The 24271-nt window shown below is 38.1% G+C and overlaps 1 protein-coding gene across 1 annotated transcript in view; it reads left to right on the top strand.

Annotated features, from left to right (window-relative positions):
- The window catches only part of CPNE4 (copine 4), a 231835-nt gene that overhangs the window by 134999 nt on the left and 72565 nt on the right, over positions 1–24271 (top strand). The window contains exons 4-7 of the mRNA XM_071735821.1: positions 1590–1661; positions 4949–5023; positions 10488–10571; positions 11463–11552. Of these exons, the coding sequence (XP_071591922.1) occupies positions 1590–1661; positions 4949–5023; positions 10488–10571; positions 11463–11552 (321 nt within the window). The remainder of the gene's footprint in view (positions 1–1589; positions 1662–4948; positions 5024–10487; positions 10572–11462; positions 11553–24271) is intronic.

The following is a 24271-nucleotide window of genomic DNA, read 5'->3' as shown; positions in this document are numbered from 1 at the left end:
CAGTGAAATATCTGTGATGCCCAGGACTCCACAGAAGGGCCTGGGAACATTCTTTTCCCTTGATTATTACCTGTCTTTTATGACTATTACTTCTGCATACTTTGCTAACAATTTCTATTTGAGGATCATTGTACTTGTAGTTTTACATATTAGCCAGCTAGATGAAATTCTCCAGGTATTGTTGGATGTAAGAAAGAACTGTTTCTAGTATTAAAGCTACATTCCAGAGTTTAAGGTTTTTTGGGGGGCAGAAGCAATCTTTTGGTCAGTGTCTGCACAGCTCCTGGTCCACTGTGATCCAGCTGCAGTATTGTCATGTTAAAAATAATACCAATTGTGAACTCTAAGTGGTGTTTGGTGTTAATGTCTACATATGCTTACATTTTGAGGTTTTCCAATTCGAAATTAAATTATAGATTCATAGATTGGTTTGGGTTGGAAGGAACCTTAAAGATAATCCAGTTCCAACTCCTGTGGACAGAGATACCTCCCACTAGATCAGGTTGCTCAAAGCCCCATCCAACCTGGTCTTGAATACTTCCAGGGAGTGGGAAGACCCAACTTCCTGGGAAACAAGTTCCAGTGTCTCACCATCCTCAGGGTAAAGAATTTCTTCCTAATATCTAACCTAAATCTACCCTCTTGTGGTTTAAAACCAATACCCCTCTTCCTGTCACTATACACCCTTGTGAAAATTCCCTTTCCAGATTTCTGTAGGCCCCCTTCAGGTACTGGAAGGATGCTATAAGGTCTCCCTGGAGCCTTCACTTCTTCAGGCTGAACAACTCTAATTTTCTCAGACTGCAGGGAGCATTTAATTTACAGAGAGGCTGGACCTAATATACTGGGACATCACTATCTTACTAATTATGCATATTGTAAGATTTTTTTTTTTCCTTTTCCAATATTTTACTCATCTAGTTTTGAATCTTCCAAGATTGTTAGGGCAATTTAATAGTTATTGATACAGAAAATAACATTTTTTCTCAGTGTCACTCTGATACCATTTTCTTTGAAGTACATTTATAGATTGGTCAATAGAGAAGTTTATTTGGAATACTGAATTTCAGGGGAGGTCTGGTACTTTGTAAGCAGAGGAGACAATTTTGGAACTAAAACTGTGGGGGAGATTGCTTGCTTCTGTCCTGAATTTAGAGTTGCTGATGTTTTGAAACACAATAAATGCTTTCTCTTTGAAATGGACTTCTATTTCCTATAAAAATAAATGGGTTTTGGATAGATTTGCTGTGTACAGCTTCCCTGTTCCTGTCTTTTGAGTCCATTTAAAGCTTGGTTCTGTCCACCTGTTTCCATCATGGTAACAGCTGAGGAAAATCTGTAGTACAGTTTCTGCCATTCTGTTCAGATCATTCAGTTGTGTTCTTCCCATTCTGCTTGATCCTGTCTTCCTGTTTGTCCAGAATTTCTTTTCTCCATTATGGTCTTAGTGTGCTAGTATTCTGGTTGTGAATTAAGACACTAACTTGATTCAAAAAAAAGAGAAGGCAACATAAGAATGAAATCATGCTAAACCATGTGTTTACTGTGGATTCTCTTTTTTTTTTTTCTTTGTTTTTATTTTTGTGCAGATTGTTTCTCAGAGGAAGTTCTCCAAGTCTTTACTCAAACATGGGAACACAGCAGGAAAATCATCTATAACAGTAAGTCTTATTTTACTATTATTTAGAAGCATCTAATGTGACTAATTCTCCCCCAAAGCATCCTGCTAAGTCACCCAAACAACACTTGATAGAGAAATGTATTTAAATTGTTTATCTAACAGATTACTTGTACTGTTCCTGACAAATACTTGCTGTAAGGAAATGACAGCAAATAACATGTTTTGTACAAAAGCCACAGGATTTATTGCTACTAGTTGTAAGCTGCTTCAGTGGCAGCAAGAAAGCTGTGTTACTCGATTACTTTTAATTGAAGCTCTAGAACCTTCAGAAATTCATTGTGACCCACTTTGACACATGAAGGAATCTGATGTTTCTTGGCCTTTCTGCTTTTTCCATTTTCTAAATAAAAAACAAACTACCTCAGAAAACACACATATGCACCCAGCAGCATCAAATGCGGAACCTGGGTGAGATCAGGTATTTTACCTGTGTTGTAGTACAGATGTGGACTGGATAGGCAGAGCAGCCCCATGTGTACCTTGGAATCTTAGAATTGATGGTATCTCTTTCATCTTTCTCTTTGCTGTCTTCTTTTGGAGATCAAGCTTGTCTGCACTGAACCTGGCATGCTTGTGGCATATGCAGCTTTCCTTTAAGACAACGACTATACTAAAATATTCTGCTTTGGGGATCTCTGCTGTCTTGCCTCATGGGGTTGAGAAGGACTTTTTTCCTTGATGTGCAGTTAGCCAGATGGCTTTCTTTAGGCTTGATTGTTTGGATTTTTTTGCTGCCTCCAGCCACAGCAGACTGTGAGAAATACTGAATTCTGAGAGCCCAGGGAATTTTCTTTCTTAGATGTCTTCCTTGGTGCCTGCCTGGGAATGGATTTGCATAAGTGAATAAGATGAAACTCATCTCTGGTCTGGGGTTGGAAAGGAATTCCCTGCTCTTCTGGCTGAATAGAATGAGAAGAGAGTTTTGCTCCCTAAATAACCTGGTGTGGTCTGCCTGCTGGGATTTTCTGGGCATACTTCATCTCATCAATCCTTGTGGTGTTCTGCATCCCCAGATTTATGAGGGACGTGAAGGACTGTAGTCTTGTTAAAACACAAATGCTCAATTCAGCTAAAATCATTAGGCTTGCTATTAGGGTGTTCTGGCAGAAATTAATGGTCTGTGATATACAGAAGATGAGAGAAAATGAGTTAATAGTCCCTGCTGGCCTGACATTGGATGATAACCATGGAACAGGGACCTCAATTACTTCTTTTGGTTTCCAGCTGGTGGTACTAAAGAGCAAGTCCACTTTACTCAAATAGGAGAAAACTGAACTCAGACAAAAAATACTGTGTGAGAAGTTTGCTGTCTGAACAGAGTAAGTCAGAATGGATTATGTATCATTATTTATGGACCTGGGGTACATATCAGCCGTCTGTCAAGTATGGAAGCTACAAATGCCAGTTTCCTAACTTGTTCAGTATAGCTAATAATGGATTTTGGTAGGATTTTGAAAATTCCTGTCTCAGCATGTTTTGCTGGAATTTTATTAGCTTTTTGACTGTGTAACATCTCATCAATGCAATTTTATCATATGACTGTGAGATAAAAACTGAACCACATCCATCTTCTCCAGTTGGAATCTGTCAACCTTTATAACAGAGGGTTCATTATTTTCGGTGTAGAATATTTATGAAACTTGATGTGAAAATCCTGGAATACTGTTCATTATCTGCAGCTTCTGAACTTCTAAACCATCAGAATACATTAAAGAGAAATGTTGTGTGAGACTCTATGAGCTAAATTTCCAGGAAGCTCACATTTACCTGGAACATGTGGAGCATCACATACATACCTGTGTGATAGTAATTTAGTGCACAATTAAGCAGCTGTGCCCCTACATGGCTGCATGGGAATATTTTGCATGAGGAAATACCACAGTTTACTGCTGTGGGGTGTCACAGCCAGAATAGTCTCCACTTGGAATTTTACTTAATTTATTTTGTTGCCAATTAATTTAGACTTTTAATTACTGACTTGGGTAATGAGAAACAAATATAACAAATAGATTCTTTGGGGAAACACCTTTTCCTCCTGCCTTCTTGGACTCAACTTCAGTTCAAGCACCTCTTCTGCCTCCTTTGCAGTCTCCACTCCCCTTACCTTCACTATAGTTACGTTCAATGCAGAGCCCAGCTTAGTTTCTGTGAAAGAAAAAAGGGTCATAAAAAATCCCAGTGATACTGAAGTTTATGAAGGTTGTAGGCAGCCTGGTGGTTACTGAGAGCTGCATATGTGGGCAGTAAAAGCATCCCACACTGCAAAGCTCTGACTGAAGCTCTCACCTCAGCAGACTTCAGCTGCTTTGAAGAATTATTTACAAAAAACCTGGAGTCCATGTGGTGGAGACTGTCTAAGCCTGGCTTGGGAGCTAATGAAGCTGCCAGGTGCATGGATGTAGGAATGAAATACCCAGGACATAGGTGAATTTGGGCAATTTAATCTCTGAGGAGAATATTTACAACAGGGAAAGATTTTATAACTGCCAAATAGAACACAATGTGCTTTGTTTCAAAGAACAAGTTTTGCTGAAATATCCCAGGTTTGGTTATTACCTTCTCTCCACTCAAGTGTTTTAATGGCTTCATCAGGAAGGCCATTTCGGTTGGTTTTGTTGGATTCTTTTAACACTGCACAGCACAGTGGCTGGCATCATTATCAGCATAGCTTACAGCATCTGAAAGAATCCCACTACATTATTTCAGTGTTACTTTCTCATGACTCAGTCTACAATAAAGGGTTTTGCCACTGTAGCTATTGCAGAAAAACTATACCAGGACAACTCTCCTATTGTAAATGTACCTTTCATGGCAATTAATGACAGGTGACTTCACTCCTTTTTCCATTTAGGTTGTCTCTCTGCTTCAGCAGAGAGAAAGTAATTTAGATTTACACCCAAATAACACAACTCTTCTATAGTTTTCTTTTTGCCCTTTGGACATCGTGAGGCTGTGGAATTTTCTGTTGTCCTGTTTGTGGAAGAGTGCTCAGTCAGAGGAAAGGGATCTCTGATGGGCATTGATGTCTGACCATTGGCAGGTGGTAGACAAAGCATATCAGGGTGATACACAGTGATCCAGGGTCACTCCTCAGAGGGGCAGGGGATTCACAGAATGCTCTTAGCCCTTCCTGAGTGCAAAGAGAAACATATTAACTCGTACCACCCTTCAGTTTCCTAATGGGGTCTACAGTCTTCATGGTGGAAAATGTCAGCTTTCTCCCCTCCCATTACACCATGCAGAACTCAAATGTAGCTTTCCATTTAGGTGATTGCTGAGGAATTGTCTGGCAATGACGACTACATTGAACTTTCTTTCAGTGCACGGAAACTGGATGACAAGGTAAGCTGCTTGATATTAACCTTGCTGAAAGATATAAGAATGCCTGCAAATATAATTTGATGAGATTTTTCTTGACAGGTATTTTTTGCCTTATGTTATTTAACACATCAGAGATTTTCAGATTAATGTTCACAATGAGGCTGTCCTCAAGTTGCAAAGTAATTAATAAAAAAAAAAAAACCCTCAAGGAATCTAATTAAAACCAAGACAATTTAATTGTGCTATAGCCAAGACAATTTTAATTATTTAAAATACCACAGATCAGAAGTGCTTAGGGAAGTGAGCTTTCTGTAAGTAGTCAAAGATGAAGTAGAAAAGATTACAGTTGAAGTAAGCATCCTAAAACAAAGCTAAGAAACTTCACAACAACTCAGTCATGATATATGTTTTCAGCAAAATATAGCTTGAATGTGAGAAAGACTCTTGCCTATCTGTTAAAAACTTTTGCCCACTTTAGTAAAATAACTCTTCACCGATGCAAACACTACTCTTTGTGAGGATTACCTCTTTCGGAAAACATCCATTGTTTTTCAGCAGTATATATATAAAATAAGCACCTCACAAGGAACCCAGATGACTGCTTGTATGTCACACTTGTTATTGCACTGTAATAGCAGACACACACTTATTTGAGGCACTCTGGGGAATATCTTCATAATTAACAAATGTCATAAGACTATGACACTTCTTAGATAATAGGATTTTACATATAATTGAAGATCAGATGGTTACTAATGTACTGTTTCATAGTATCTAACATTAGTTTATAATCCCTTCTTATACACAAAGCTGCTCCTAATTAGAAGCATGGTAACACCATACAAAAGTGTATGATTCCGATTCCCCAAGTGTGTGCTTGTAAACATTCAACATGTGAGTAGCTTCAAATCAAATCAGTGAGAGTACTTTTGGATGCATACATCAGATTTTCGAATTGGGCCATAACTGATAAAAAATATTTTTGGTTGAATCTGCCAGAAAAACTCAGGCAAGCAGAAAGTACACAGAAAGATTAATAGTGTTGGGATTTACTTAGAATGTAGAGGTAAATAACGGTACTGAGCTCAGTAACATTAACAACCATAATCAGGTTGTTAATAACCAGGACCTGAGTTTGTTCTTCATCTGAAAGATGAATTACCTCTTCCTTCAGATCTGCTGTAGTCTTAGTGTTTCTGAATCATGTAATTTATTTATATGTCAAAATATAGATTTAACAACCTCTCTTTAGACAGCCATCTTTAGATGTGATTTTCAATGTTGTACACATATTTCTTCCTGTTTCAAATACTATCACATCGAGGAAAAATGACTTATAGAATGCAATAAGACTCCATTTTTCCACAAATTCATTCCTTTTACACAGAAGCAAAAAGTAATCTGGTGTAAATATTATGATTACTTGTGGCTCGTGTTGGTACAAATTAAAAGGATACTGCCTGGGTGAGCATCTAAGCTAGGACAAATGTTTTCTGAGCTTTTAGAGTCAATGAAACACTTTCTGGGGGTAAGTTAAGGAGGATCATTACAAAATATTGCAAGAATATTGTCATTCTTGCTATTTTAATACGTCCAGTCAACGTGGGCATTGCCTAGTAAAAAATTTCTGGGAGATGAAGTGTGGAACTCAGGCAGTGACTCATTGTGTGTTATCTGAAATGAAACTCCTTTCTTCAGCTGATGAAAATCATTGAAAGCCTATTACAGCTGGAAGAAGTACTTCAGTTTTGTCCAGCTAGAGATACAGCTGTAAATCTAGCTGAACCTTGGCTTATCTCATTTATAAGAAAAGGCAAAGGCTTTTGTTACAGCTTACAATGAAATTTGATATCAGAAGATGCAAGGCACTAATAGTTATTATTGTTATTAAGGTTTGAAATCACTTCAATTGCATAGTTCAGCCACTGGTGAAAAAAAAAATGAGTTCTCCAGTTTGACATAAAGGTCAAAAGAACCATTAGAGAATTAAGAAGAGTCCAACTTGTGAAATCCTAGGCTTGATTTTGTGTGCCTCATGTCTTCACTTCTGAGTAGGGAGAGAAATTCGGGGGAGATTCCTTCAATCCATTACTATCAGTGACATCTTGAGCAGACACAAATTTCTACCCTTCAAAGGGCAACTTCTTTAAAGAGGATCCAGATTGTGGTTCCTTAGATATATGAGTTTTCTCCACTAACTAAAAAGATGTGAACAACACATTTTTGGCAGAACAAACAAAATTTGTTGTTACAATATATCAGGCAGGATATGCTTGTTGGGATGTGTTACTCTCTCCACATAAAACTGCAGGAGTTTCAGAGAAGCCACAAAACAAATAAAACCCACTCAATTTTTCCTGGAGGCTTGGCTGAAACATTCAGTGAAAAATTATAGGAAAGTCACAGGTATGGAAGTTTCCTTTAGTTAACTGACTCTGGTGAGATAAATGCTATAATTTTTTTATTGCAGTGCTTGTTTGGAAGGTATAGCTGCATTTTCATGTTTTATTGAAACCAAGTCAGCTCAGATGGCACATCTTTGTTTCAAAGAGTTCCTCTGAGAACACTTCACAGTGGAACAATAACTTTTGGAAAGGTTGTATTGCATTATTAGCTGTCTCACAATTACCTTAACAAGCAGCTATGTTTTTATGATAGCTATAATAAATTACGAGCACTGAAGTAGTTAAACTGCTTTTCCACTTCTGAGAGAGACAGTTATTGTTGCTTGGGAAAGACTGTCCAGCACATGTCTGCAAAATACAAGCTAATATTGCCTTTTTATATGTTTCTCTGGTGCTAGGTTATGAAGAATAAATAAATAACCCCTAAATGCACTGTCTTGCCACTTGAGAATTTTCAATACTATAAAAGTCTTTTGGCTATTTCAGCCCTTTCCTGAGCAACCTTTGACTTGACCCTCAAACCTGAAGTTTAAAGTGTGGTGCTCTGAAAATTAATGTACTCAAAGATGTGTCAAACCGGGTGCTCAGAAATGTAGTGACATTTTTTTAATTTAAGCTATGTGGTTTTTGTTATTACTGTGTAACTGCTGAACTGTGCATTATACCACTAGCATATGCATTACATTAATCATCAAAACATTATTAAAATACCAAAACATTAAAACTTTATTGCTGCTAGTCTTCTTTCAGAGGAGGGTCTTTTGAGATAATGCAAAGCTGTTAGATTCATTGTAACAACGTAAAAGGTTTGAAAATGTTAATAGCTGGGAAATAAAGTGTTTCCTCATCTATCAATTTTTTATTTGTTACAAAGCATCTTCAGTATAGAAGGATTTTCTGTTTGTACCTTCATTCTGAAAGGAATTAGGCTTTGTTTTTGCACTAAAGGGGAAGTGATATAGGATATCATACAGCATTAAAATCCTTCCCCTTAGGTAGTATTGCCTTAGTAGTTGAAACCACATATTAAAAATTACTTCCCTGGTGCAGATTTGCTGTTTCAGATCTCACCGTACTCAGGTGGGAATGGCACTGTATTTTGAGTACTTTTCTTCCTGAATTTTTCTGTACTCCAGGGTACATTCATTGGGTGTATCATTTTGAGATGTTTTCTTTCAGGTAACTTTGCTTATTAAACTTGTGTTTGATAAAGAATCTGTTAACATTAGGCTTTTACTCAGCTTCCATCAGTATACTAACATGTGAGAAGAGGCAGCTCAATCTTCCTTAACCATATGCACTTTGAATTTTTGTGTCACTATGATTAAAACAGCACCCTCACTCTCTGCTTCTACGCAGAGATTACTTCTACGCAGTAATAATCTTGCAGAATTTGATCACCAAATTCTCCTATGTAGTAGCAGTTTCAAGTGCTGAGTGGAGTCGGAATAATAACTCTACGTCAGGGCTTTGAGGCAAACTCTGGACAGACTTGGTTGGATTTTGTGCTGATTCTGTTCACTTTTACATTAAATGTGCTATAACCATGTAATTGGAACAAAGAGTCAAACATACAAGCTTTGTAGTTTAAAGCTCCACATTATAAGATTTAATGAATACACCTGCATATTTTAATCACACCATTATAATTTCAGTAGGAAAGGAAACAGGTCATTCACAGAACAGCACTCTCAGCACAAAATTGGTAGGTATCGTCTTTAGGAGATGGAGGAGACTTTAGATTGTTTGATCCTTGCCCAAGGCTTCATGGTCCCTGGGGTCTCTCTTCCTTTGCCATACATTCAAATTCAGGTAGCCCTTTTTGAAGGCCTGATTTCATTGCTTCTTTTGCAATTGTGACATTGTAAGAATGCCCCAAAAGACAAACTTGGCCAAAAGGATGTGCCCAGACTTTGGCTAGCATCTCATCCCGAGATGTTCCTATCCCAACAGTTAACCAGGTAGTCAAAAGTAAGTATAGTGGGCATTTAGTGAGGATAAAATTACAGAACTGTGCAAACTACAGTAATTTTTACACTAACACTTTTATAGAAACAACAGGAGAGCAAACAGAATTTGTCACTCTTCCAGATTTGCTGTGGAGGTCTGTAGTCTTTTTTTATATAGCCTATAGAGAAGGTAAATATTCATACACATAATCATGTGGCTCTTTTAAAGAAGAAAATGAAGAAGTGAGTTGAAACTATAGAAAGTAGGTCGAGTCCATCTGAATCCTGCACTTGCTGCATTGGATAGTTAGAAATTGGAATTTGCTGTCTTTCCCCCTCCAGCCACAGAGGGCTAACACCCAGCTTCTCTTCTGCTCTGCAGCCAGCATGTCCAGAAGAAAAGTGTTGTTGAAACAAAAGGTGCAGTGGCCAGACTGAATCAAAGCTATAGAAATCGACTTAATTTAGGTTTGTGTAAGAATGCTCAGAGTTTTTAGCTAGATGCAGGACTAGTTCTGAACTAGTGTGTGAACCTCAGTATCCCTGATCTTTTAACTCAGGAACATCAGGTAGTTTTCTGTATTCTCCTGCTCTGTTTGTCATTGTAACATGGGTCAAGTTATTAAACCCTAAAGAGGTCTTGCTTATCTAGCATACTATAATCCATCTTGCCAGTACCTGTGTTAGTTGGTAGCAGTGCATGTCTTGGCCAATTAACTTCTGTGTTGAGACAGTGGGCAAAGAGTGTGAAATTCAGCCTGCTGTAGAGTATGCTTCAAAGGGCCTTGCATGATAAAAATGTTGCCAAAAGACCAAACAGGTATGAAAACAGAAACAAATAACCTAAGCGGATGAGCGCAGAAATCTGGACTGGGTGTAAGAAGAGAAAAGGCAGTAAAACAATTTTTTACAGTTCTGCCTGCCATAACTGAATAGTCAAACTGAGAGCAGCAGTGCCAAGGAAATCGTTGGTACGAGAATGAAATATTGCTGAGAGACACCAAAGAGTCTCACTAAAACTACGCTGGCTCTCTGTTTTCATTAGCAGTCAGGAAAGCACTGGTGCACTGTGCCTAAAAAGCTGAGAGAAAAACAAGTCTCAAGAGTAACCTGTCCTGTATTGTATTTTAGGATTTTTTCAGCAAATCTGATCCTTTTCTGGAGATTTTCAGGATGAATGATGATGCAACCCAACAACTTGTTCACAGGACTGAGGTAAGGGATAGAATTGGATTTACTTTCCAAGGATGCAGGTGGACTGTCAGAGGAATAGTTTATCCTTCCTATGTCGCAAGGGTTTTGCAAGTGACCATATTTTAAAACACTTCTGTCTCTTGTGTAATGATTAATTGGTGTCAGGTCTTGACTTGTGTGCATGAGAGTAAGGGAAGATGGTCAAGATCCAAGTTTAACTAAACTGGCAAATGCTCTGAAGATCAGGAGTTAAAGGCTTAGCCCAAACATTGCTACAGACAGTATCATCTTATTAATCCTCTGTTGCATCTTCTCCACCTCTTCCCAGGTTGCTAGTGCTAAAGAGATTGATAATCTGGGTGCTTTTGTTTCCTATGTCCCAGAGTCATTGCAGCTTCCATGGTAATGACTGGAACTGTCTCAAAAAACAGCATTTAGGTGAAAAGGGTATTTGGGGGTATGAAACTATCTGGTGTAGGTCCCATAAAGTCTTCCTGGCAAGGTAGACCGTGTGTCTCTAAACTGATGCTGCCTGTCCCCATTGCCCAGTCATACATCTCTTCCATGGCTTTCAACCCAGGGGTGTATTCCACTCCAGAACCTTTCTTTTTTTTTTTTTTTTTTTTTTGAGAGTTACACCCCTGCTGAGGCATGGCCAGTGCTGGGGCAATCTCTGTAGCATGATCTGTATATGGGTCCATTCTCACCTGTGTTTCTGGGGATTTCCAGAGGAGGAGTGTTGCAATCTGCAGCTTGCTCAAGGGCACATACCCTGTGCATGTAGTTCTACAGACCTATAGCTTTCTTCTCCTTCTGGCACACTGTATTGGAAATTGTGGCTCTTGTTAGCATTCTGTTTGGAGACGTGCAAATATTATAAATAATGTGTTATTCCTTTCCTCTCACTCACAGGTTGTGATGAATAACTTAAATCCAGCTTGGAAGACCTTTAAAGTGTCTGTAAATTCTCTGTGCAGCGGAGACCAGGACCGCAGGCTAAAGGTCAGAAACAATTTCCTGCTTTTTGAGTATTACTTATTCATAGCAAACAAAACTTTGCCTCCCTTTTTCCAAATGAAAATTACTACTCTGCTCTGCCTTCTTCTTTCATGGAAAACATGATCACACATCTGCTTTATGATTACCACAATCAAATTAAGGATGCAGAGAAGTGGTAATCCACTGTAACCAGCCTGTCCTTGTTATAGTAACCTCAAAAAGTAATGGGGCTGGTTTTGCCAAGTTTAGCTGATAATTTGAACTCCAGCATCATGTAACTGGTGGAAGTATACTCAAGGAAAATGGCAGCCCTGCCACCATTTTAACTAATTTCTCCTTACTTGTGTGTCTGAGACCCTCTGTAAAAGAAACACTGAATTATTAGATCTGTTGTTATATATGAAGAACGGGGTCACCACAAAAAGGCATGCTGTAGTAATGACAATGTTACTAGTCCTCAAAAAGACAGATGGTTGGAAACTTGGAGCTTCGTGTAGAAAAATTCATCTTCTTGTGGCTAATTTGGTTAAATCAAGGCTGAATCCAGTTGTTTGTATCTTCTAATCAGGTTTACTGTTAATACTAAATTAAAAAATGTTAAATGCTGTACTCACTGTCTATTCAGCGTCTTGGACCTGATGATAGGACATTACACAAAAAAAAATTAGTCTTTTTTGTTTTTCCTTACCATTCCACATTGTCTAATATAAATTCTTCTTTTCTCCCTGTGAACCTTTTTTCATCATTATAGCTGCACATACCTGCAGAAGCAGTATTGTTATTTTGCACTCGTTTCATACTGCAGGATGTGCTGTGCAAACAGAAAAAATAAAATGTCTTGTGTCTAAGTGTCACAATGCATGGCACAAATGGGTAGAAAAGGTAAAAAGGAGTTTTACAAATACTGATTGTGCTGATTGTGATTTGGAACAAATCACAAAGTCAGCACTTTTGTTATGGAAGAATAGTAGTTTGTATATATACATTTGCATGGTATTGGGAATGCACGCAGAAGACGTGGGTTATCTTAATATACTGTTTGTGTCCTGTGGGGCACTGTTGGCCAAACATGATGAATCCAAGGGCAAAAGAAGTACCAAAGGAGTGAGAAAGTTTCAGAAAACAATGAGAGATGTACCAAGGAAAAGGGAAGGATGAAATAGGTGGAGCACAGGATACTTGGAGGCCAGACCAAAATGTTTCCAGAAGGTGCACCTGAGATGTTGGAAGGAAGCTCAGCTCCTCAGGTGGTATGGGGAAGCCTTTGTGAAAGATCATTCCATCTACCCTTTAGCTTGTAAAAAAAGATCTAAAAAAAGTTGTGCTTGGTATGTCCAGTGACATTGAAAGAGAGTTGTAGAAGACAAAACAGAGAGGCAAAGAACAGCCTCCATTTTAAACTGCAAGCAAAATTAACAAGGTAGGCTGAGGAGGATTTCTTATGCAAATGAAGAACTGTGGTGGAGTTATTTATTGTAGCATGTGTAGGTTGACAGTAATGTGAAGTGTCAGGATAATGACTTTATTATCTTGGGAGGCTGCAATTTTTAAAATTTCATGGTTAGATTAAATATCTGTACGTTAGTTGCCTGAAACACACAAGAGGAGCAAATTACTCTGTGTTGTGTAAGCAATATAGATCTCCAGGAGAGGATAATAAAAAAAACCAAAAAACAAACAAACCAAAAAGAGTAATTACCCTCCAGAGGCATTACATGACTCACTCAAAGGTCAGTCAAGGATAAGGAGCACTTCCATGGCTGGGGCCTCTGACACCTGGGCTGCTACTTCATGACAAAAGGGAAACACTGGAAAAAGTGCATATAGTGCTTTTTTGGGCAATGGGTTCACAGCACAGCTCAGGCAGGGCTGGGAGCAGAGCTTTTGCTTTTGAAGGAAGTGAGCTATGGAAGGCTTGGAAAGGGAGAAGGAGCAGTTCTGAGAAGGGTGAGTCAGTGGTGGAACATCTAGACAAAGGTGACATGGTTAAAGCAGGTGCAAGTACTGCTGCAGCGTTGTGCCTGAGAACACATTATATTCAAAATGCAAGATGCTGAGAGACTGAAGAGATGTAGTATGATAGATTATCTGTGTTTCTCAGAATGCATCTTACACCACCAGATACAGAAGGTTGCACCCAGCCTATTCCTGGCCACAGGGTCCCAGATCATCTGTCTCACAGCTTATATTTCACAGTCACTTAGAGCAATCTGTTCTTCCCGCCCTTATAGGATATGCTTCTTGAGGTAGTTTAAACTGAAATGGGTAACATCCCATAGCATATAGGTTCAAGACAGAAGATGGATCCTATTTCTGCTGCTCAATGAAAAGCAGATTTAACACAGCACTGCCTTCAACACATTGTATGTGTGTGGCTTTAAATCACATAGATGAGAAAACCTAGAAGAGATGCAAATAAAATGTGGTGCTTAAAATGTCAAAGCAAGTGGCAAGTCTGTAAGGGTAGTAGAATATGGTTCTGGATGTAGAAACATGCTTTAAACTCTTTGAAACTGGGGTGAGAAGGTATGAGGAAGTCTGAGATTTCAGCTTGGGCAGAAGAAGCAGCATCTGAGAATAACGAGAGTCTTTGAGCTATGAGCAAAGAGACATTAGTAGAATTTGCTTGCAAGATAGGCTGAAGAAGGAAAAGTGAAGAGGAGTATGAATAGTCCTTTAGGAATGTCTGTAGAGAAAGAGGGTAAGTCAGTGAAGGAACAGGGAGAACCAGGGCAAGGTGGATCCTACAAACCTATTGACATTTTTCAAAAGAGTTGTGGTTCTGCAGGATGTTTTCCTAAGAATGCATGGTTTTATTTGTGTGTGCAACTGTCTGCAGGCCATGATTGGGATATCTGAATATTTGCCTGAGGCTGCAGTTCAGACACTCACAGAAAACATAAAAATAGTAAGATATGCAGCATATCGCTCATGGCTGCAGAAATACTTTAAAATTAATTGTTGCTCTAAAATAAGAAAAAACCTTGAAGTTTTTTTCAAAAGTTTAGGCCCTCTAGACCTTTTGCTAGGGATAAGGAAAGGTGGCTATGGTAGACCAGCCCCCAGAATCAGTTGTGTTTGACAGATAGCATATAGTTTTTGTCAAACAACTATTCTGATAGTTTTCTATGAGGATTATAGATTAGGAATTTGATGGCAGCACAGGCAGAAAAGTGGAAATCAGAAAAACTAGAGAGGCAAAGTTTCTTTGATGGGCTTAGAGCTGTATGAATACGTACACTTTTATTTACATTGACTAAGCATTCCACTCTTCACCCTACCGTACTTTGGAAGATTTGACTTTAGATGCTTTGTTTCTCTTCATCAAGTATATAGCAATAGGTAATTGCTGAGTGTTGGAAGAATTCCCTGAACCATATTTAACGTGGGGAGATTTAGTGTTTTCCAGCTGCCTTGCTGAGCATCAGCTTCTCGCCAGGATTGCTTGATCACTGTGAACAATAATTGCATAAGGCTGGGTAGTTCTGTACCTGCTGTTTCTTTTTTGCTCTGGAAAGTGTAGTCTAAGTTAGGGCTTAGGGAGGCACCAGAAATGCTTGGAGGCAAATGTCAGGTTTTGGAAATTTTGCAAATGGAGGGGAACTTCTAAACAAGAGCAGGTGTCTGGGCAAACCTTTGGCTTGCCTCTGCAGACTGGTAGGAGCTCTGAAGTCTTGGTCTTTCATCTCTGCCACTGAAATTACATGGGTACTGATATTAGTGGTCTGATTTGTGTTATAGGGAATGGGGATTAATACAGCAAAACTACACTAAAACAACTGAATTTATCTTACAAAAATTTACTCTTTTTAAATCTTGCACTCAAACCCCATCCTTATGCTCTCTGGGCTCTTGAAACTTTGTTGTTTAAAATGTCTGTTTAGAAAGATAAATAAGGTCACTAAAATCAAAGCAACCAATAATTATAGTCTCCTTCAAATGTGTTTTGCTAGCATCCTTTACAAAGTTTGCTAATTTGAATTCCTTATGGGCTTAAAAAAAATAAAATTGTTTTATTTAGCTGTTGTGCCAAGAGCAGTTATTTTTTTATTGCTCTCAGGATGCCTTGTAAAACTTTGCTGCAATTATTGCTGCTCTAAGTTTTATTATGAAAAATATGTATTAGATTTATGAACCTACTGAGGTTTTCTTCCCAGACATTGAAACCATCTCAGAAGTCTGGTCACACTTCAGTGCTGGTCATAACTTCTTTTAATGTTTACAGTACAGACTGTGTATGCGTTGAAGTGAACAAAATACCTCTTTGATCCAAAAGCAGTATATTGCTTTTTTATTATGTAGAGAGATTCAGTTCACAACAGTAACTACTGTTACAACAGTAACTACAAATCTGAGTGATGGATACAGACTTTCTGAGAGCAGTTTTTAGGCTATGCTGAAGGTGCTATAAGTTGTGGAACTTTGGCATTCAGGTATGCTTTCAATGTGTGAGGTTTTTTTGCCATCAAAGGTTTATCTCAAATACAGTCTTGCATTGTGAGTGTCTTCTGGTAGGGATCATCTACTGCCCATCAGTTCTAATAGCTGTACAGTTCTTTTTCTAGAGGAGTCTTGATAATGTACTTGTAACAGTATCTGTTTGTTTAGGCATTGATATTGTAATACTTGGGAAATAACCTAAGAAGGTGCTGTAGAGGCACAGGTCACACAGTGAACATTGCATAGAGTAAGAATATTTTTTGCTAAGGTTGTGTAGAGAACCTTACTGGAAGAAATTTTGTTCATGAGGACAAGTAAGAAAAGGGGCAGAAAAAAAAAACCCTGCAAGAAAAACATTGTTACAGGTGAAATAAAAAAAGCTGCAAGGAGAGGTAAAGCATGCACCATATGTATATATGGGAAGGCATTTCCATCTTCCACCCACATAGGGGCAAGTTTCAAAAGAAGAATAACCATTAGATATTTTTCTACCTTTCAAAAATCCAAATGTTGCAACTGTATCATTGTTATTAGTTCGTTTATTGTTTCATCCCTGCCTAGCCCAGGTTGCAGATGATGAACCGAACCTGATGACATTTATGCAGGCCCAGTTATGGGTGGGACCCATCACCGTGGTTTCCAGGGCTGTTACATACACCAGGTCATAAGGCCTCTGTGTGCAAGAATGGTTCTTTGCAGAGTGAAGCCCTGAGCCATTACTTTTGCTTACTTTTGGGTAGACACAAGAAGGTTGCCTCTTCCTGTGCACTTCTGTTGAGGTTAAAACCTGGTTCTGTCAGTCTTCCCCTTTTTCTCTTATGTCTCTTTGTCTTCCTCGGCTCTGTTCAGCAGGTTTTCTGGAGTAGCTGTGTCTTAGCACGTGAATTATATGCTTCGTTTTCTACTTAGGGGTCTATCTGCATATACTTGTAGGACCCTGCATATCTACATTGCTCTGGTACAAGTGAGATGCCTTCAGGAGCTGAAAGGCCATAGGATTTTCAATTCATTTCTATGCTTAAGACCATTATAAATATTACTAGATTGGCTTTTCCAACATGCATTTTCACAGACCGTGAATTTATTCTATTTTTGTGCTAAATCATTGTTAAAAAGGTCTTCTTGGGAGATCTGCATTTTACTTAAATGAATAATCTATGCAGTGCCTCTTCTGCCTTGTTGGTACTGTTATATAATATGATCCTTGCTTACAATATTAATAGAAGAAGCTCTGCAGCCTAGAAGAAAGATTTTGATGTTATGCTGGATGGCAGCAAGCAATAACTTTCCTTTAACTGTATTAGCTTAAAGATATTAAAATATTATTAATTTTATAATCTGTTCTCCACTGTCTGTTATGGCATTTTGCGGGGTGGAAGGTTGGGTCTTCCTCAGATAGTTGTAACCACGTTTCCTTCTGTTTTCTTCAAAGTGGTGAATCTTTCATGTAAAATGGTGGATCATCAAAAAGGTTTAGTGTGTAAGTAAATTGACTGCTCTGTTAAGGAAAAGCAAATAGCAGTGATTATTTTGATATTTTCTGGGTTATTACTGCAATGTTCTCTAGATCAATAAGCTTCCAGTGGCCTTTAATACTTGACCACAGCCCTGCTTATACAGGTATATTATAAACTGTAATCCTTCAATTAGCCCTCAGTATCTCTGAAAGCTGGTGGTGAAAGTAGCTGAGAGGAACCTGTGAAGAAGGCCAAGTTAAGCTTAAGAGACAGGCAATAAGTAATACATTCAGACAAATCCATTTGGGCTTTTATTCTTTCACAGTTCAGCTGTCGTTGAGTGTTTGAAGCACTAATGTGGAAAGAAAGGGCTTCTGGTCAGCAGCAAACAGCAATAATTTTTGCAGGATTTAAAAAGCATGTGGCACAAAGGGAAATTCAAGCAGTGCTAAATGATGATTTGAAAAGCATGAGCTGAAGGATTTTCCAATGTTCTGTAAGAGAAGACTAATTTGTTCTTACTTTTTTCTATGGGCTTTTAATTCCATGTAGAAAGAGACTGACACCAAGAACAAATTAAAATGTAGGCCAGACTTGCTGTTTATTTACTTGATTGGGTGATTTCTGTCATACCTGATTAACTACACAGTTCTACATTTTCCCCTTCAGTATACTCACAAAATTAATGCCTTTCTTACTTACCCTGATGTTGCTGAAGAGGCATTTGCATATGGAGTCCTTTTGGAAAGCCTTTAACAAGAAAGGGAGAGTCAGCTTTTACATGTCTTTAATATGAATCAGAAGATGCCTTCAAATGAGTTTTTCAGTAAATCATTTATTTTTCAATAGGTCAGGCAATTTTCCTGAAATCTCTAGCATAATTGCCTCACTCTTGAAGAATGCACATCTTTCTTTATAATGTGAATAATATTTATTTATTAGCTATTCTAAGGGTGTTACAGTGTTGTGAGTTTCCAGAGAAGTACTTGGAAAGCTGACTGTGCAGCTGATAATTTTAGGTAAGAAAAAGTTCTTTCTGAGTCGTCAAAAGAAACACAGAAACACTAGGCCTAAATATTGGGATGTGGTGTGTACTTAATTAAGCTAACAGAAATATTCATTTAAGTGTGTACTGCTTAACTGGAGTAGGACAATAGATAGTTCTGGAGATTATTATAAAAGTAAGGACACACTGTAAAAGCCAATTTCTGAGTCCTTCTAGCATAAATGACATTTGATGTACTTTTGCAGTAAATTATTCATTAAAATGCTACAATTCTTGAATATTTCTCTTGCTTTCCTTCTCACATTCCCCTTGTTCTCTCTCTGTGCCAATGGTTTCAGGCACTACAATGATTATTAAAAACTCAGGTGGCCTACTTCACAAGGTCTGCAGAGGTTATGGGAAATTTGCTGTACCTGCTCACCCTGTTTTGTCAGTTATGGTTAATCTATAATTTAGCAATTGGTTTAGCATATGAGTGCCTCCTGAATTTATTAATTACAGCAGTTAGGAATCCTGCATTATCTGAGCATGTGAAAGACAGATCCTATCAGTCTTCATAAACTCTGTACAGGTGTGATGCAAGATTTAAGATAATCTTTAAAATTTATTAACCCCTGGTGTGTGATCTCTGCTCACAGATTACTTTTTCTTCTCTCCCCTTTCCTTGGCTGTATGCTTGAAAAAGCAGTTGAGGATGATGGGGAAGAAAAAACTGGATTGCAGTAAAGACTGGGGAGAGAGAAATAGACTCAAAAAATGAACTTTTTTGTTTGGCAGAAGAACTCATTCTGATGACTTATTAGACATTGGTTTGTTCTCCATTATTGTAACTGCTAAATATATAGCAAATTGTCAGGGTAATTAATCTACATTTGTGTCAACTGATGTTTGTGAAATGCTTTGAAGATGAAAGAGCTACTTAAATGACAAGCATTGGCACAACAATTAAGGGTGCAAGTGGGTTGTACAAGGGAGAGATCATCTGATATTCTGTGGTTAAAAGAGCTGATAATTCACATCTCCAGGGGCTTCAGCTGCTGATAAATTTGGTGGTAGAAGACTGAGGAGCTGGTACACATCAATAAAATGGTCACGGTAGAGAGACAGGAGTCTTCTTCCCATCCATTGGATGACTCTGACAGACAGAAGTTCAGAGTTCACCCTGTAAAAACAGGTTTTTACTTTCCATTCCTTACCAGAGCCCCCAGTTCCCTGAACCCTGAGGCAGAAATGAAGAAACTTCCCCCTGACATTGCAAGGAGCATTCATTGTGTGAAACAAGGGCAAAGAGAGGACAGCAAACAAGCAAAATGCTGTGTGTGAGTTTGTTTGCCTGGATCAGAGGACCCAAGGAGAATTTTCTCTGTTTCTCTTCTGTGAATATAAGAGGATTGTCTCCAAGTAATTTGTACATTGCATCTGCTGTGAGCTTTCTTCCAACTGCTCCCTGCATCCATGGTTCCAACTCAAGACAAACACAGCCCTCCACAGGTTTACTATGCAAGTTATCACTATGAGAAATGCTTTGAGGGGCTCGCTCTCAACTCTCTTGAGCTGTCTTTGAAAGCGAGTTTTAGTCTCCTGAAATGAAACAGAGGTTCCTATAAGTGCTGCTGACTGTAATCCACATCAGAGGTGTCTGGTTCCTTCATGAGGCAATAGCTGATAAAATACTAAATCCCATCCTTGGGACCATTGGAAATGAGACAAAGCAAAGCCCCGGTAATGAGGATCAGTTCCACACTAGAGGGTGGGGCATAAGGGATGCTGGTGGATAAATGAAATCATTCTTCCCAGTTTTCAGATCACTGTGTTGATAATGAACAACCTACAGGCCCCAGGAATAGCTGCAGAGCCTCTTATTACTGAAGCTTAGAAAGTGCTGCTACCATTTTGAATTAAAGAATAAAATGAAACTCTGCTCTCAATAAAACAGATCAGGATTGAGGCTTCAGTGTGACTTTTCAGAGCAGCTAAATACTGTAGTGAGATAATTTTAAGGCGTTGCCTATCTTAAAGAAAATTCATCATTCTCAAGCCTTTGTGTCCACAGAAATTTTGCTGTGTGACATGGAGTATCTCATGATATTAAAAATGAGAAAGTGTGAGAGAGCAACCAGTTTTTCCTATTCTTTCATTTCTTTCAGTTGAGACTGGAAAGAATAGTGAAGGCAATTTCCAGACAATGTAATTTCAGTCTCTCATAAAGTAGAAAAGTCTCACATTGGCTGACATATAACCAACTTATAAAGACCCTTGGTTTCTTTTCAGGTACCTTTTTTACTGTGGAAATTGAAAATTAGACACTCATAGAAATTATTCTCTTGTTAAATCTTGTTAGAAATTATTATTTGCTAGGAATGATAATTTTTGTACTTAAATAGAAAGCTTACCTTAAAATTCAACTCATAAGTTGTATCTTTATAATTTATACACTAACATACTGCCATGCAAAAATGGTTACACCTTGCAGATAATAAAATAAATGCATTTTAAATGATAGTATTTTCAGGGAAAATAACATAGTAAAATTTAAGGCAAATAATATTAAAAAAATACTGTAAGTATATTCAGGAACGTAATTATAAATTAATGTTTTTGATACACTAAGCAGCATTAGGGCAGAAATAGCTATTAAGTATGTTTAATATTTTAGAAGTTGTCTCAGTACATAGAGAGTCACCTGGAAACCATGAGCTTTATCCGAAATTGGAAATACACCGTGATCTCGCCTCCCACACATTCTCTTAAATTAAAAAATAAATTTTCCAGTAATAAATACTTAGCATAAATAAATTCTGCGTGGCAGAGCTGGGCAGCAAGAGGTATTACATGTGCTTAGCATTGAGGTTGTGATAGTATTAGCCCCCTGTGATAGTGTGGATTGAAATTGAGGTTGCTGCAACATTATTTTATGTCCTGTCTCTGAAACCTTGTCTCCTGCTCTACTGAAGCTGTGTTGCAGTGTGAGATAATGGTGCTCCTCATCAGAATGCAGTCAGTGCTTCACCAAGCAGACTTATGAATATGGAAAGCTTGCAAAAAAATAATTAAAAATCACTAACTCATACTTTTAATCATCTCGTGTCCATTTTAAAATTTAGAACTGTGATTTCACTAGCCTAAATTTGTTTGTTCACAGCAATTGAACCCTTTATCTCCTTAAGAGGTTTAAATCCCCAACACTACATTGGTTTAAGGTGACCTGCAGAGGTAAAATACTGGATCCTGGTGCTGCAGTGTTCATTGAATGCTCCTCTAGGTTAACTTGCTCCCATTTCCCTGGCTGTTCAGAGCACTTGAAAAGTTGTTGACATTTGAGTTCTTTTCCTTCGATATTTAATGACATAGAAATAAGGGCCTGATCTGGCTTATATACAGATGGTACTGATTTCTTTGCTGTTAAGTTTTCTGCATTCCCACAGCAAGCAACATATAATTTCCTAATAATATTTTAGGATCACCACCATGTAGCTGTCACTGCTGTGTTCCCAGGGACAGGCTTGCTACTGAGTGTAAGATGAAGATCAGTTACAGGATATGTATTCAGAGGAACTTAGGAGGTAAAGGTGACGTTTGGGGAAGAGGAGTAAACCAAAGAAAGACATTGCTTTCTCAGTCTTGTATAGGCAAACATTCTTCCATGGGCAAATAGTGGTGGCTTTCTGTAAAATAAAGAGTTTTCCCTACAGGATATTGCTTGTAAGTACTCTTTCATCTTAAAGGTCATGAAGAGGTTTGCCTGTGGTTTTGGGGTTTGGTTTTGTTTGTTTATTGGTTTGTTGGCGGGGTGGAGGATTAATTATTAAATATTTGTTTTCAAGAAATAAAGCATTAGCAGAGACTGGTACTGGATTCAGTTCTGCTTGTGATATTTTGGATGCAGGATGTGTGTCTCCCAGTTGCAGCTGCAATGATCCTTCACAATCCTAAACTGTACAGATTCCAGTGAATTCTGAAAAACATAAGCATATTAATAGTATCTAAACCTTACCTTACATATTTGCCAGGACTGAGAAAAACAAAAATATGCATATTTTTTAAGCGCTGTTCTGTTTATAGCTGCCAAGACAGGCCTCCTTCTTTCAGCTTCCATATTTTATCTGTCCATCAATTTATGCTCCTCACAGGTTATCCACTGCTACAGCATCTCAGCATTGCAAAAGTTTTACTTGTCAGCAACATCCAGAATAATTGATCATTTTCCACTAATACTGTCCCTGTATATTTTAGAAAACTTTGCACAAAATCCAGTGATGTCCAGTTCCTTTTGTGGCTTTGTGGTGTGTGCTTCCACTTGATGTTCTGAAGAAGTGTATATATCTGCACAAGTCTGCATTAGAGTCCTGCAATAGCAGTCCCACGAGAGCACTTAGTGAACAACACATTTATACCAACACAGTGCTGGAAGGGAGCCTCTGGACAGCACTGTGTTCACTCCCTTTTCACCCATCCCTTTGCTCTTACCATCCTTATGCTTAACATATGGCTCCCAAAACCAGCACAAGTACAAAGGGCCAGACAAAGTTTGTCGGGATTTTTGTCCCAGCTTTTTTTACCAAAACCTTCTGCTTGGCTCAGCTGAAAGAGTTTGAATTTAGGACAGTTCTGCCAGGCTTTTCATCAGAAGAAGCAAAGGTCTCTATTTTTTGCTCCTGAGGACAGCATTTCGTAGATAAGTTTTCTTCTCTTACTTTAAATTTTAAAACTGGGAACTGAAAGCCCATGACTTTCTCGGTTTTTTCTTGTTTGTTTTTGTTTGGTTGGTGTGTTTTTGGTCTTTTTAATTGGTTTGGATCAAACAGGGCAAGTGTTCTAAAATCTTTTGCAGTCTTGAGTAAAGATAGCATTGAACATAGTTCTTTCTGTTCCTGTGCAAGGACACTGGATCATGGCAAGCTCAGGGTGACATTCCTGGGGGACAGGCAGTATGCAGCCAGCATCTTTGCTGTTCAGGTGCTTGATTCAAGTTCCTCCACAGTTTGTAAAAAAGCATATTTTGGAAGAATACATTTCACATAGTCACGATCTGCATATCCCAACTGTCATGTATGAAAAGAGACCACCGATTCATAATTTTAATTTTTACTTAGTATAGTTTGCAAATTAATTATATTAAGTATATTCTGGGAATCTTAAAATACATTGTAAATTTGGAAGAGTACTCAGTAAGCTACGCTGCCCCTGGCTTAGTGATGAAATTTTGTTTTCATCAACAGGAGACAGTGTTATTAAAATAAATGTTACAGCACTACAAGGAACGACTGCATGTTCCATTTACTGTCATTTCTTACAACAGGAGAATCATAACCATATTTGAACATGAATATTTTTATTCAGTGAGCATGAATAGATTGGTATTTTGAAATGAATTATGCTTGGAGTTTATAAAAACAACTTGATACATTACTTCTTTTATACATAACTTACTTAACTCCAATTTCTTTAAAAGCTGAACAAGCTGCCTAAAACTTCCAATCCTTGCAAGTTGATTTTTCATCTGGCGTTGTCATGCTAGTAACCATTTCTTAGACCCTTTTCCTGTTTCAGACCTTGGTTATTTTATGTATAAAAAAGAGGCAATAGCAGCTGTGAAAAAAAGCCTATGAGCTTATTTTCTCTCCTTCCTCTTTGCCCCAGTTAAAAAAATTACTTTGAAATAGAATGGTCACTAGCTTGCTTTCTAATTTATTTCTAGCTTATGACCCATCTCCAGTGCACTGCAATTAATAAAAAGTTGTTCTCATTCATGTTTAAGCATCTTTTAGAGGAGCATTTGTTTCAGACCTCAGGAGTGTGTGTTTCTGATTAATTCTTGA

This window comes from Heliangelus exortis, chromosome 2, assembly GCF_036169615.1.
Source record: "Heliangelus exortis chromosome 2, bHelExo1.hap1, whole genome shotgun sequence".
Classification (NCBI taxonomy): domain Eukaryota; kingdom Metazoa; phylum Chordata; class Aves; order Apodiformes; family Trochilidae; genus Heliangelus; species Heliangelus exortis.
The sequence above is the reverse complement of the archived record's forward strand: the minus strand, read 5'-3'. Positions and strand labels throughout refer to the sequence as shown.